This window comes from Camellia sinensis, chromosome 10 (assembly GCF_055761805.1).
Source record: "Camellia sinensis isolate YWXY chromosome 10, ASM5576180v1, whole genome shotgun sequence".
Classification (NCBI taxonomy): domain Eukaryota; kingdom Viridiplantae; phylum Streptophyta; class Magnoliopsida; order Ericales; family Theaceae; genus Camellia; species Camellia sinensis.
The window spans coordinates 106,788,794-106,805,070 of NC_138970.1; the positions used below are offsets into that span (position 1 = coordinate 106,788,794).

General features: G+C 31.6%; 1 protein-coding gene across 5 annotated transcripts; it reads left to right on the forward strand.

The window, feature by feature from the left end:
* Nucleotides 1-5,552: 5,552 nt before the first annotated feature.
* LOC114293432 (protein trichome birefringence-like 16) lies at nt 5,553-15,587 on the forward strand. Of its 5 annotated transcripts, none has more exons than XM_028237499.2 (8): nt 5,553-5,892; nt 6,690-6,919; nt 7,401-7,472; nt 7,634-7,705; nt 7,875-8,033; nt 8,150-8,323; nt 8,744-8,939; nt 14,424-15,587. In XM_028237499.2, exons 2-8 carry the CDS (start codon nt 6,766-6,768, stop codon nt 15,250-15,252), a joined length of 1,656 nt encoding a protein of 551 aa, XP_028093300.2. In that variant the 5' UTR covers nt 5,553-5,892; nt 6,690-6,765; the 3' UTR covers nt 15,253-15,587. The 5 variants fall into 5 exon arrangements, with proteins under 5 accessions (XP_028093300.2, XP_028093301.2, XP_028093303.2 ...); XM_028237500.2 differs by having other exon boundaries at nt 5,557-5,892; nt 7,643-7,705; XM_028237502.2 differs by lacking the exon at nt 7,875-8,033 and having other exon boundaries at nt 5,557-5,892.
* The last annotated feature ends 690 nt before the right edge of the window (nt 15,588-16,277 follow it).

Here is a 16,277-nt window from a genome sequence, read left to right on the forward strand (position 1 = left end):
AAGAAAATTTAAATCTTAAGTCCACCCAGTTAACCTAATAAATATGAATGACTATTTTCTATTTGTTTTTTTTTTTTTATCTTGAATGGATATTAAATTATTATTGGATAAATTACAAATATATCTCCTAAAGTTTACTTAAAATATCAATTGTCTCTTGTGGTTTGAAAAATTACAAATATTCTATTGTTAGAATTTTTTATTCTGCGGAATTAATTGAAAAAAAAGTAAAATTCTTAATTGCTCTCCTATACAATAATAAAATTATCTAAATTATTAATTGAAATAAATTTCTAAAATGATTAAAACCTAGTAATTTACTTGATTATTTATTTAAAAAGAAAAAAGGCAATTTGATATGAAATTAGAAACTTTAAGGGGCGGGATGTAATTTCTAAAATTAGAAGGACAATTCGTATTTTAAGCAAATCTCAAGTAAGTGTATTTGTAATTTACTCTAAATTATTTAAGTTCTTTTATTTATTATTTGAATTTGAAATGTTAATAAAATTCAATAGTAAAACAAATATGATTTTTAATAAATATTTTAATTTAAACCCTAAAAAGAAATATATATGTTATTTTGTCTTTTATATTTATTTTATTTTATTTTATAATTAAAATAATGTAAAATTAATATTTTATAAATAAGCAGGCCAAGCCATGCTAGGCAAGAAATCTTTATTTCAAGCCTAATCCGAATATTAAATGGACACAAAATTTTAACTCAACCCAACCTTATGGGCAAAATGATATTTTCAAACTCTAAAAAAATCGGGCTGGGTTGGACCAGTAGGATGGGCCAGTGAGCCGATGGCCACTCCTAATTTGTTAATTATTAATAGGAGAAACAACAATACAAAAAGTATCGAACTATTCTCTACAATATTTTAACTTGTAAACTCACACCACAAAGGAATGTTAAATAGTCACTAGGAATGGCAACGGGCCGGGGATCACACTCCACGTCCCCGATCCCCGACGGGAAACCTATTACCGTCCCCATCCCCGTCCCCTAACGGGGATCGGGTTTCCTCGACTCCGAAAATTCCCCAGCCAAAAAATAAAAATAAAAAAATAAATAAAAGTAACAACAGATCTGAGCTCATCTTCATCTTCATCTTCATCAACAGTAGTGGTGGTGCGACTCAGCGCCGTCGAAGCTTCTTCTGCATTGACGACGGAAGAAAAGCAAAGGCGACGGCGAGATGAAGAAAGCTTTGTCAGCGTTTTCGATTCAGATCACCTTATTGCCCTTTGTTTGGACTGTCGACGGCGCTGTGTTAGGGAAAAAGCTCTCAGGGCAGAGGATGAGGGACTCTAGATCTGGTGATGATGGCGGCAGATTCATTGTTGACGAAGCGCAAGTGTGGCAGCAGAGGAGATCTTGGCTTGGAAGGAAAGCGAAGGTCTCTGTTTCGCCCATCTGCACGTCTGCCATTGATCTTCATCACAAGAACTACACAGCAAAGAGAGAGAGGGAGAGAGGCTGAGAGAAGTGAGTGTAATGTGAGTGAGAGAGAGGCTAAGAGAAGTGACACAAAATAACCCTAAACATATAATATATATATATATATATACGGGGATTAGTCGGGGCGGGGTCGGGGGAACCTATACCCGTCCCCGGCCCGAAAACCATCGGGGATTCAATATTCAATACCATCCACAGCCCTATGGGGATAATTTTCGAGAAAACCCGTTCTAATCGGGGTTGGGGGGTCGGGTCCCTGTCGGGCCGGGTTCAAATTGCCATCTCTAATAATCACAAAGCAAGTGCCTAGTTTACCTATGGGGTTCCCCACGATGCCACTCCAATCATTTTAGTCATTCATCTAAGTTTCTATGTACAAATTATCACTTGCAAAAATCAAATTGATTTAATAATCATAACTAAATAATTTTATTATCCTCATCTTCAACAAATAAAAAATAAAATATGATTTTAAAATATAAAAAATCTAAAATATGATTTTAAAAGTAAAATATTATTTTTTTAACAAAATATAATAAAATTATGTTGTTATAATTATGGATCAATATAATTTTCTCATAAATGATCTACACACAGGAATGTATAAAATAAATTATTATCATCAGAATAGGGCTCGTAATGGATCCCATAGATTGAACTGGACCTCTTGAATTCTTTTAGCTCGAACTTGTAAGTTGACTTTTTTAAATATATTTTCGTCAATAGTGAATTTTTTTTTTTTAATTGTGCCTTATTTCTTATTATTTCTTAATTTTTTTTATTTTACATTTTAAATCTATTTTGAACAGACAATCATGAAAAAACATTCATGAAAGATGATAAGACAACCTCTAAAGATTGTATTTACAAAATTTACTTAATTTTGTTTCTAATGAATTATTTATTTGTTTTTTTTTTAATTTTTAAGATCATTTAGTTGAGAACAATCTAAAAAATAAAATATTTTAAGATAATTTTTAAAAAATACTGAAATGAAAATAAGTTGAATTAAACAAATTAAAAAAGGGTCATACTCAAATGAAGAGATAAGGTCCCGTTTGGTTCTCTTTTCAAATTGTAATTCTAATAAAAAAAATTTGAAAACTCATAATCAAATACAAAATTCAAAACACAATTAAAAAATTATTTTTAATACTCATAATCAAACTTTTTTCAAAACTCTATTTTACCCAAAAAAATTCAAAAAAATATTTTTTTATTTTGTTTTTTAAAATTATGATTTGAGTGTGTAATTTTGAGTTGAATTTTGAAAAGAGAAAATTTGTTTGGTTATGAGTTTTAAAATGTACTATATTTGATACAATTGTGCGCTATATTTTTTAAATATTTGAGTTGTATTTTTTTATTTTAAATATATAATTTTTATTTTAAATATTTTATTTTATAAATGTATTTTTAAATTTTAAATTTTTTAATGTTTTCAATTTTTTAAAAAATTGTTTTTACTTTTTTTAAATATTTAATTTTTTAGAATTTAAAAAAAGATGTAAATTACAAATACACCCCCTGAGGTTTGCTTAAAATACGAATTGCCCCCTGTGGTTTGGAAAATTACAAATACTTCATTGTCAAAAATTTTTATTCAACAGAATTAGTTGAAAAAGTAAAATTTCTAACTATTTCCTATGCTATAATAAAATTATTTGAAATATTAATTGGAATAAAATTGTAACATTATTAAAACTTGAAAATTTATTAATAAAAAGACTTATTTGTTATGAAATTAGAAATCTTAAGGGGTATAATGTAATTTCTAGAATCACAAGGGATAATTTGTAATTTAAGTAAACCTTAGGGGTGTGTTTGTAATTTATCCAAAAAAATTTGAATCGTATATATATATATATCTAAATCATAACAAATTATTTAGCTAATACTTAAAAAATAACAAAAAATATTTTTTGAAAAAATAAAAATAAATAAAAATATATTTTCAAAAAAATATAAAATAAAAATTATTTTAAATTATCTTTTTAAGAGAATTTTGAAAAGAGTTTTGAAAAAAATTTGGTTATGAGTTTTGAAAATAATTTTTAAATTGAGTTTTGAGTTATGTGTTTGGTTATTAGTTTTGAAAATAAATTTTGAATTGAGTTTTGAATTATGTGTTTGGTTATGATTTGAGTGTGCAGTTGTGTTTCGAGTTTAAAATATTTAAAATTAAAAAATATTTAAAATAAAAAACAAATTTTTTTTAAACATTTTTAAATATTAAAAAAATAAATCTAAAAAATTTCAAAATACAATTCAAAATTTAAAAACTTAAAATTCAAAATTCTTTTTGAAATTTCAAACTTTTTTTAAAATTTAAAATTTGAAACTTAAAACTCTTTTTAAAATTTATAGCTAAACAATTTTTTTTCTTTTCAAAGCTAACTTACATTTTAATACTTAAATTATAATTTTATACTTAAATTATGATTTTAAAACTAAACAAAACCAAGAAGTAAGAAAGACACAGAAGAAAGAGTGCGAGAGTAGGAGCAAGCAAACAATTGTTATAGAAAACTGTACGACTGGGGTATTATTCCTTAAGAAAGGAACCGTTTGAGTGTTGTGACATTTACACCAGATGAAGGATCTGGATTGTTGACAACTCATCGACAGAATCGACCACATATTTAACGACAGTAACAAAACCGACCCCTTTATTATTAACGGTGGGTAGCAACTCATAAGCTTCTTTTTAATTTTTTTTTTTAATATTTGAAGTTAAATAATGCTATACGTAGCAATTGATATATTAACTAGTGTATTAATTAATGATGTGACATAATTTAAGAGGTTTTTAACATTTGTAATGTGATTATGAGTAAGATTAATAATAATACCATAACTAGTATTGGTACACTAATTAATATGTTAATTGATGCATATACCACCACCATTTGAAGTTTGGCCTTGAATTAATCTCTGATTCTGCGTTTAATAATAAAAATTATTACCACTTAAATAATTATATGTATATTTTTATTATTATTATTGTGATAATATTCAACTTGTTTGGTTATATTTTTCAGAAAACAGTTTTCAAAAAATTTTATTTTTTTATTTTTCGTATTTTGATATTTTCAATGATTTTTTCAATATTTTAAGCATTTTTTTTAATTTTTAGACACACCTAACATAAATACGCTTAAAAAGTATAATATTTGTGAAAAAAATCTTTAAAAAATACACTAAATACCAAAAAATATAAAAAGAAAAATACGAAAATTCATTACATTTTTCATATTTTTGTATATTTATTAATTTTTTAAAATATTATTTCACAAATATTTTACTATTTAGATGCCTCTAAATAAGGTGCATCTAAAAAAGTAAAAAAAAATACTTAAAATTTAAAAAATATTCACTAAAAATAAAAAAAAAATACGAAAAAAAAAATTTAGTTTTAAGAAAACTAAAACTAAATACACTGATTATTTTTTATTTACTTATTTATTTTTTCGATTACACACACTATGCGACACACCAATATATACAAAGAAAAGTAAAAAAAAAAATTAATTAATCAAAGAATAATATTATATGTATTAATTAGTGACATAATTTTTAAAATTTTAAATATTTATAATTTATATAATAAATAAAGTCAATAATAATAACATAATACTAATTCGTAAATCTATACTATATATTAAGTAAAATGGGGGTTTTTAACCCCCAAGACCTGTGGGAGTTTCAATATTTCAATTTGAATTTTTAAAATTTTTTATTAAAAAAAAAAACTCAACATATATTGATTTGGTCAAAATCCCCTGATCAGTATTTATTAACTTTTTTCAATCTACATGTCTTTTCATATACTTTCATTTATTAATGCAATCATTAAAAATCCCATTATACAAATAATTATAGATTCAATCTGTATATAGTTACTGCAGTACCCTTTTTAACTTCTCCTGTACACTATGATTAGTGATAAAATTATTAAATTATTTTTATAAAAAATATTAAAAAACATAATTTATATATTAAAAAAATTTAAAATAAATATAAATACCTATAATTATCGTGCATACGCTAGGTAATATATATACTAATTGGATGCAGCACCGGTTAATCAAAACCAAACCCGTATGCATTTCTCACCTCACAAATTTAAATAGTTTTCACATGGACGGAGACGTCATCCCTTCGTTGCTTTCTTCTCCGCAAACGACCTTTTTTCCTTCTCCGTGATTTACTCCTACGCCCACCTTCAACTCCTCCGTACGGTGGCTGTTATTGTAAGTCCGCCACCGTCAGACAACACGAACACCTCTCTCTCTCTCTCTCTCTCTCTCCCACACACACACACACATGCTTCATCATTTACTCATCACCACAACACAATTATAGGCACATGATTCAATCATTTTCCAGAGATCCAAGCTTTTTGGAGGCTCAATTTACAGGTTCGTCTCTCCGCAGATACATCTACAACCCATTTATCACATACATGTGTATAATTGATGCTTCGAATATGATTATTTTTCTTTTCTTAATTATGTCTATAATTTGCTAATTCCAGCTAGTCTAAGAAAGTCTCTTAGAAATTCTAGTTAATTCGAAGTGATTTGAAAGTGCTGTTAATGTGAACTTTCAAGTTTGGTAAATGTCGATCCTTGTGAATTCATACTAACTTTTATGAGTGTTTGGTGTTCTAATTGGGTATTATATAATCAGCTTTATTGAACTGATGAAGTGAATAAATCCTTTTCCAGCTCAAGTTCATATATGATTTTTAGTACTATTCATCTTGGTAACCTAATCATATATTTCCTCATTTATGCTCCAAACCCTTGATTGTCATCACCCCAACCCCAAGTTGGAAGGAATTAATGCAGATCCCTTTTCCAGTGTGCTCCTTTTTGAATTTTGAAGAAAAAAAAAAAAAAAAAAAAAAAAGGGATTCTGGAAAATGGCTACAATGATGGGCTCGTTATATCGTCTCGATGAGTTGAGTCCTTTTCTTTTTTTGAGAAGCAGTGACTTGTCTTTACATCTGCTGCCTCTATCCTGCACATTTAGCATGCAAACATCATGACATTAAAAAAAAATGATTTTGTTACCAATAAACCGCTTGTGTTGTATTTGTACGTGAAAAAAAATTTGGGTGTGCATCAAGAGCTAACTGAGATTCTGATAATCAGATGTTAGAAATTGTTTTTATATTTTTATGCTTTAACCTTGTCGTTTCAATGGTTTACAGATATTGATCTGAAGAAACACAATCCCTTTGATGAATGTCTAGATGAATTTGAGACTGTTTATTTGAAGTTTCAAGGATGAAAGCAATCTTTTACGGACTGAGGAATAATCATGTCTATCTCGTCCTCATTACTCTTGTCTGTGGAACCGTTGTTTTATGGGCATGGGAGAAAACCCCATTTCTCACCACCGTACTTCCGCCTCAGGATCATGTTATGCGGCTGTCTCCAGGTTTTCCTCTAGATATTATCTCTATTTTATTTAGCATTTATTATTTTTTAAGTCCTTATTAAAGATTGCCAATTTATAGGATGATCCTTTTGAAATGGTTAAAATGTTAAATGGGACGTTAAAACTTGCTTGATAGCTACTCTTGTTGAAGGCAAAAGGTAGCATGTTGAAATTTGATGAATATATTACTGTGGTCCGTTCATCCATTAGTCTGCTCTGCTGGATCCCATCAATGATCAGCAGTTGTTGAAATTTTGGGTTTTTCGTGCCAATTGGATCTCTACTTGTCCTTTTTTATTACCAATTTGTTAAGATCATGAGATCAGCGTGGTTGTATTTAACTACAGAATTTTTTTTAATATATATATATTTTTTCATTTAGTTCTTGTTACTAGTTTCTCCAAGTAGTTGTTAATATATTTTTGCTTTATGAAGTTGTGGAAAGATTATAAAATGCTACTAATCTATCTGTACTTTATAGTGATACCAGATGATAAAATAGAAGAGAAGCAAGTTTCAGTAGGAGGAGACATTTCAGAACAATCGGAAAAAGGTGTAGATTTCGTAGCACTAGTGAATGCTTTTTAATATATATTTTCTCCATTTAGTTCTTGTTACTAGTTTTGCCAAGTAGTTGTTGCAGCCTCATATATTTTTTCTTTATTAAGTTGTGGTAAGATTATAAAATGTTACTCATCTATCCATACTTTATAGTGATACCAGATGACAAAATAAAAGAGAAGCAAGTTTCAGTAGGAGAAAACATTTCAGATCAATTGGAAAAAGGTGTGGATTTAGTAGCACTAGTGAATGCTTTTTAATAACTGTTTTGTTATTTAGTTCTTATTAGTAGTTTCACCTAGTAGTTGTTGCAGCCTGATATATTTTTTCTTTATTAAGTTGTGGTAAGATTATAAAGTGTTACTAATCTATCTGTACTTCATACCAATGCCAGATGATAAAATAAAAGAGCAGCAAGTTTCAGTAGGAGAAAACATTTTAGAACAATCGGAAAAAGGTGTGGATATAGCAGTAGTGAATGCCACTAACACAAGCTCTTCTGCGGTGGAGGAAGGGAATACAAATTTAACCACTCTTCTGGACAAAGAACATGGTAGGATTTTGCTTTAGTATGACCAGAGGAACTTGAAGTTTGAAATTGGTGTTTAAATCTGTAAAGCGTCTCATGTTCTGACCTTTAAAATGTTTTCCCCCATGGTGGTGGTGCAGAAATTTCCCCAAGTACGAAAGAAGTCTCAGATGTTGAACAAGTTTCAGAACAAAAGAATAGTTCAAAACAAGGAGAAAAGAAGAATCTAGTGGCACCATCGAGTTCTGTGAGGACAGATTCTTCCGTTAGAGGAGAAGACAATAACAATTTGACGTCTCATGTGGAAAAACAAGGTAGAATACTGCCATTTTACACTTGGAAAACTCAATAAGAGAACCTAAGCTACTCAGGGCTTTTCTGTTGTAGGTGTGTTTTATGTAGGGGAAATTTGTAATGTGCTCATGAAATTCAAATTATTTAATCGATGGGGCACCTTGAGATACAAAGTTAAATTCCCTGAGTTGAGCAATTTTCTTTTGATTGGTTGTCGAAACAAGTATAACAGGGACTTACTGGTTTGTCTTTTTGGCGCGAATTTGGGCTACTTCAATTTCGTGGGCGTGCCTGATCATACTTTTTTCACATACACAATTGTTCTCTTATCTGTTCTTCCATACTTGTCTATCATTTCTTAAACCATGTAGTTGTTTCATTATATGTGTAAATATTTGTATACCTTTTCTGTGACTCCCATAATTTTATTCTTGCTTCAGCCTGTAGCTATGCCAAAGGAAAATGGGTCACAGATGATGGTCGACCTTTGTATTCTGGATTTGGCTGTAAACAATGGCTGTCATCAATGTGGTCATGCCGCCTGACACAGCGCCAGGATTTTCAGTATGAGAAATTACGGTGGCAACCTAAAGATTGCAAAATGGCAGATTTTACAGGCTCAAAATTCCTTAGTAGGTAATATCCAACTTTGGTCAAATTTCCATGTTGTCATTTTATTGGTTGTATAGTTCATGGCACAGTAGATCCAGCCTATCTATAGGCTTAAATTAAATATTTTAAATTTCGTGTTGGGTTTGATTGCTCACTACTTCAAACAACTTAAAGATGGTTTGGATTCATTTAAGGTATTAGCCAGGCTGACCTGACCGATACATGGTATCTGCACATAGCTAGATAAGAAAAGTGGTTGCTTACTGAGCTCGCTCTTAACTGTGAACTAGTTCCTTATCGCTGCCACTTGGGTACTTGTGTCTTTCTCAATTATTGACCAAATACTTTGTTGAGCCAGCTTGTTTGCTCATTGGCCATGTTTGTTTGGATGGACGTGGCCATGGGATTGGACTAATAATCCTTCAAAATGCATAATCCAATATTTGGCTAAGAAAATTGAGATTTGGACCAAATGTTCATCTGGACATGGTATCCCTTATATGGGGGACTATTGAATCCGAATAGGGGGGTGGGATACAAAATGGAGGACTAAAGAGGGGCTCCCCTAATTAGTTAAATTGCAAAATATATAGGATTTTGTCAATTTCTTTCTCATAATCCTAAGCCAATCATGGGATACGATACACAATTCAAAGGGATTAACCCCAAGGCTAACTGATGCAAGACAATTAGGGATAGTAGCAAATATGGGCTTTTGGGGCTTATTTAATTGGATTTTATGGCTGAAATTGTAAAAAAAGTATAGGCGACAAGTAGGATTTTGGACCAAATGTCCATCTGTTTAGGGACTGTGGACAGTATCTGTGAACAGCGTTTGGGCTGTAAAAAAGTGCAAAAAATACAAGAGGGAAAGAAGAAGAAAGAAAAGAAGAAGATAGGTCTAGGCATCACACCTAGATTCCATAGGCATCACACCTAGGGTTTGATTGCATCACAAAATCTATAAAGAAACCTCGAAGCTCTCAATTGTTTTTTATAAAATATCAACTTTATTGATTATAAGCATTATATATTAGGAGTCTTCCTAAACCAACTAGAATAAAAAAATGGAATTATTAAAATATTTTTGATTTCTAAAACTAATTTAAGACCAAATAAGAAACAAAAACGAAGACTAGTTAAATAACTTGACCCACAAGACAACCCATGAGCGACCCATACGATCCATGTCAACAAATATAAAATTATCAAAATACTCTTAACCTTAAAAATCCTAAAAATATAAAAAATTATAATAAAATAAGACTATAATAATAGTAGAAACATAATTATAGAAGATTTTTATCAGTTTCTCTATGAAATCATGCCAATGTCCAAGTATCATTTCTCTAAATTTAGCATTCCTTGAGTTTCTTATACTCTTCATCATTAGAGGTTTGTGAATAGTAATTCGAGAATAATAAATTGAAACAGAAAAGAAAAAGAAAGAAGAAGATAAGCCTAGGAATCACTCCTAGATTCCCTTAGGCATCACACTAGGGTTTGATTGCATCACACAATCCATAAAGAAACTGCAAAGCTCTCAATTTTTTATAAAATATCAACTCTATTGATTATAAGCATTACATGGCTTTATGTAGGACTAGGAGACTTCCTAAACCAACTAGAACCAAAAAAGGAAACTACTAAAATATCTTTGATTTCTAAAACTAATTTAAGACCAAATAAGACACAAAAACAAAGACTAATTAAATAACTTGACCCACAAGACGACCCATACGATCTATGCAGCAAATGTAAATTACCAAAATATCCCTAACCTTAAAAATCCTAGAAAACATAAAAATAATAATAAAATAGAAAAAATTTATGATAAATCCAATCTAAGGAGGGTATAAGGCATTATTAAGTCCAGTGGATAATTTTTGCTTGTGAGAGATCCACCCTTTGTGAAATAGTTTGATGAGAAGTTCATTCATTGGTTTTAGAGGACGTTTTGTTACCGATTTACGTCTTAATTTATCTGTTGATTTTTTTTTATTTGTTGACTTTTCGTTGACTATCTGTTCAAATTTTTTTTTCTATCTGTTAAAATTTTTATCTATCTGTTCAAATTTGCATATCTATTCAAATTTTGTGAGTTTCTATCTTTATCTGTTCAAATTTATATCTATCTGTTCAAATTTTGTCTATTTGTCTAAATTTTATTATATGTTCATTTTTTTTCCCTATCTGGTGAAATAACAAGTCAAAAAGCAAATCCTATCTGTCGAAAGCCAACCCCTATCTGTTGCAATACCAAGCCAAACCCAATCTGTTCAATTTTTTTTCCCTATATGTTGAAATCTTTCTTTTTTCCCTCCCTATTTGTTGCAATCTATTTCATCATCAATAACAACAACAACAAACAAAAAAACTCCATTATCCATTATTTGTTGAAAATATTCATTCTTAAACACACACCAACGCACATGATCCATTATTTGTACAAAATGAACTCATCTTCGTAGTCATCATCAATAATAACAACATATCTGAGTCAAGAAAGAGAGAGAAAAAAAAATACAGATAGAGAGAAAAAAAAAATCGCATAGATCTCCATTGACACATTTTGTCGAATAGTTAGGGGGTCAAAAACTTCAGCAAAAATCACCACGACACCGAGATCAGATTGCAACAAAGGAGATTTGTGGTCCAGACTTCATCAATGTACCGAAACAAATGAAAAATGAGAACCAGATCTAGGATATAATATAATATGACAAGTGAGATAGAGAGAGAGGGCAAAAAAAAAAAATTTGATTTCGTAAATTGAAACTAATAACAATTGAAAGAGAGGTCAATGGATTGTACCAATGATGATCATGTAGACGACTAGTGTGTTGGGGATTGTTGATGACGATACAGGCGCAAGTGCGCCGCCGAACTCATCGCCGACGAGTCCCATGTAAGAGAAAACTTTGGAAGCTTTGTTGAACCTCAATTTCACATTGATCGAAACCTCCGTCAACATCGCACCGAGAACGATGATGATAAGTCCTAGGATCATCCCTAATTGCTTCAGAGTGGCCAGGAGGGCCATGATTCCGGCGCCAACGATGGTGGTGGAGAGGTTGAAAACTGCGCTGGAGAACGATGCACCATTAAAATCGAGAAAACGACCTAGAGAGAGATTGGACGTACAATCAAAGCATTCTTCGAAGAACACTTCAGTTGATGTGATTGTGATGAGAAAGAAGAGAATGAGAGAGACAACACTAAGGTTCCATCTCTTCAACGCCGTGGTCGCTCAGAGAGGTCTGAGATCAAAGAGTGAAGGATCTGAAATCTGAGTGAGAGAAATGTTATGCGAGAGAGATTCTGCGTGGTAGATATCAGTGGTTATGGTTATGGATGTTAGTGGTTTCTAGAGAGAGAGAGAGAGAGAGAGAGAGAGAGAGAGATGAGTGGAGAGAGGCATTGGATTTGGGGTAATGAATCCAACAAATAAATTTGTAGGAATGCCAATACGTAATGATAATGGGTACTTTGGTCATTCCATAGTGTCTTGTCCTTACGAACACAATAAAGTAGCGCCTGGACCTTTAGGCAAGAAAAATTCAAAAATGGATTTATCGCCCGAACACCTAATAAAATAAGACTCCAATAATACTAGAAACATAATTATAGAAGATTTCTATCAGCTTCTCTACGAAATCATATCAATGTCCAAGTATCATCACTTCTCTGAATTTAGCCTTCTTTGAACTTCTTATACTATGTATCATTCTCCCTTGGTTGGAAAAAACTTGACTTCGAGTTTTGAAGTGGAGTATAAGAATCCACAAGTTTTGAAATTGGACCCATGGTTTCAGATTAAAATGTTCAAGTTGATGCCGCCTTTTATTCTTTGGAGATTGCAAAAAAAAAAATAATAATAAGAATAATAATGAGAGATTGATCTTTTCAATCATGTCACTAAATTTTTCTGGAATAACAAAGTCAATTGACATAGGAAACACATATTTGAATTCATCCAAATTAGTTTTCATAAAACTTTCTTCGATATTCTCGGCAACAACCTCAATTCATTCTTTTTAGCCTCTTTACCTAGCACAAGATCGTCTTTTGATTCACTATTGGTCATTTCATTGATTATGATTGGAGCACATTCATCAAAGACCTCGGATTGTAATGTCTTGACCACTAAAGGTATTATATGTTTTGAACTAGCAACTGCTCTTTTCAATTCATCACTCTCAAGAGCATAAGGAATGACAATTTATTTGATTTCACCCTTTGCCTTTTCAAGTTCAGTACATGGAGTTTCAATTGGTGGCTTCTCATCCTTCATAATCTGGAAATCATTCTCTAAGCTGATTTTGAACATATTCCTCATCTTGCAACTTCAACTGTGTAGGGTTTTGATCCCTAAGAACAACATCTGGCTTTGGCGCATCTTGTTGTGAATTTTCAGCATCTATTTGTGGCCCTTGAACCCTTTGTTTTGGAGCTTTGGTAGCCTTTGTATTCTACATAAACTTCAAAACAGTAGATTTCTCCTTAATTTTTACAAAAAATTCAAATTGTATAGCAATTTCAATAGCATCTTCGAGATCTTCTAAATATGCATAAGACATCTCTTTTTTAATTCGAAATCTCAATCCACTTTTGAAATGAGCAATAGTTATCCGTTCACTTTCGACAACTTCAAATTTGATAAATAACTCCTTATATTTTCTTGCATTATCAATCACACACATGTTACCTTGCTCAAGAGCATGCAATTGATCAAGAAAATCATCTTGAAGATCCCTTAGACAAATTTTTTCTCTAAGAAGCGCTTTACCCTCTTCCCAAGTCAATCCACTTGTATAGGATCTCCCACAATGTGAAAATATCATGGCTGAACCTTAAGCTCTAATACTAAACTGATGCAGGACAAGTAGGGATTTTTAAAACAAAGGTTATTTGACGGCCTTAACAGTGAGTAATTTAGGTTTTAAAGGGTTAAATTGAAGGCTAATAGATAAGGGAAGGGAGGAGGGTTGATTTGGGGATGATTGGATAGGGTTTTGAGGTTGAATAGTGCACTTTTAGAGCGTTGTGAATAGTAATCCGAGAATAATAAATTGAAATAGAATCTGAGAATAATAAATTGAAATAGAAAAGAAAAAGAAAGAAGAAGATAGGCCTATGAATCACTTCTAGAATCCCTTAGGCATCACACGTAGGGTTTGATTGCATCACACAACCCATAAAGAACCTTCAAAGCTCTGAATTTTTTTTTATAAAATATCAACTCTATTGATTATAAACATTACATAGCTTTATATAGCTTTATATAAGACTAGAAGACTTCCTAAACCAACTAGAACAAAAAATGTTGTCTTCTTTAAGTTTCTTATACCCCTGCACCGCTAACAGTCCTAGGAATGCTAATTCCATCTATTCAGTCCACCCAAATGAACATGACCTTAATGTTCACAAAATGTTTTTATTACTTTGTTCATGTAATTTCTTGTTGTCTGAACCATATGCATTCCTTATTTGTGCTGATGCATGCAGGATGAAGGATAAAACTCTAGCTTTTGTTGGGGATTCGTTGGGACGACAGCAGTTTCAGTCGGTAATGTGCATGATCACAGGTGGTGAGCAGAGGACTGATGTTTTAAATGTTGGAAAGGAGTATGGTCTTGTCAAAGGTCGTGGGGCCATTCGTCCTGATGGATGGGCTTATCGGTTCCCAAACACCAATACTACCGTACTTTATTATTGGTCTGCAAGCCTGTGTGACTTGGTGCCCCTTGATATAACTAACCGTTCGACTGATGTTGCCATGCACCTTGATCGGCCACCAGCATTTTTGCGCCATTACCTTCACAAATTTGATGTCCTTGTTCTCAATACCGGGCACCATTGGAATAGAGGGAAGCTCAAGGCTAACCGTTGGGTGATGTATGTTGGGGGTGTTCCTAATACTGATAGAAAAATTGCAGATATCCCAGGCGCCAGAAACTTGACAGTTCACAGCATCATCAAGTGGGTGAACTCGCAACTACCAAGATATCCAGGATTAAAAGCATTTTACCGGTCTATTTCACCGAGGCATTTCTTTAATGGAGATTGGGACACTGGAGGTACGTGTGACAATACGAGTGCAAACGCTGCTGGGATGGAAGTTTTACAAGAGGAATCTAGCGATGATCTTGCTGCAAGGGCAGTGAAGGGAACATCGGTTAAGCTCTTGGATATAACAGCTTTGTCTCAGCTGAGAGACGAGGGTCATATATCTCGATACAGCATAAAAGCCACGCCAGGTGCACAGGATTGCTTGCATTGGTGCTTACCTGGTGTTCCAGATACATGGAATGAAATCCTTTTTGCACAGCTGTAGTAGTCGACCAACAGAACTCTCTGTTCCTTGAAAAGAACACTAGGCATGGAAATTGGAATGAAAGCTACTACCAGTTTGCCAGATTGACATTCTTTTTTTACAAGTGCATTCATTGACACACAGTGGAGGGAGATGACATTGGAGTTTGCTTTTCACATTCTTTTGGGAAAAGAGCGGCAATAAATTATATATAAATCGTTGGTAGGATTCTTGTATATTGAGTTAGGTGCCCAGATTGCTTATGGTCTTCCCTTATACTCACCTTCCTGAGATTTGAAAAAAATACCAGTTAGTTCTATACTTTTGACATAATTATAGTGAATTTTATTTTATTTGATTTTTTTTTTTTTTTTTTTTTTTTTTTTGCTTTGCTTGAGGACTAGCAAAGTTTAGGTTTGGGGGAATTTGATGCGTTCATTATAATGCATATTTTATGCCTTTAATTTATTCTTTGTTAGACGTATTTTATATATTATTTTATCTTATTCTGTTTATTTTTTATGTTTTTAGATATTCTGAAAGTTTAATGGAGAAATACTCCTAAATGGATGATGTTGCAATCTATATGAAAAGAGATTAAAAAGTAAGATGGGATCATTTATATCACATTGAGTCGTCTAGTCTAGCTACTAATTGGATGATTTCATTCTTGAAGTGCCTCGTTACAAGCAAGCGAAGTCATAGGGTATGTTTAGTTTGTGTTTGAAAAATGTGTTTTAGAGATAAAAAGTACGAAAAGTTGTTTGGTTTGGTTTTTTTAAAAGATGTTTTGGAAAATTATTTTGAGAGAGAGTTTTAGAAAAAGTGATTGATTTGATGTGTGTGAGAGAGAGATTTGTTTGGAAAACTTGTTTGGTTTACAAGTTTTGAGAAATTTTTTTGAAAAAATTTGTTTGGTTTGATTACTTTTAAAAATTTATTTGTAGAGAAAATTTTTCAAAAATTTTTCAGAAATACAAACCAAACGAGCCCATAATTTTTTTTTCGGGTAAAATGTACTTACGCCTTTTGAAATTTCATCTAAT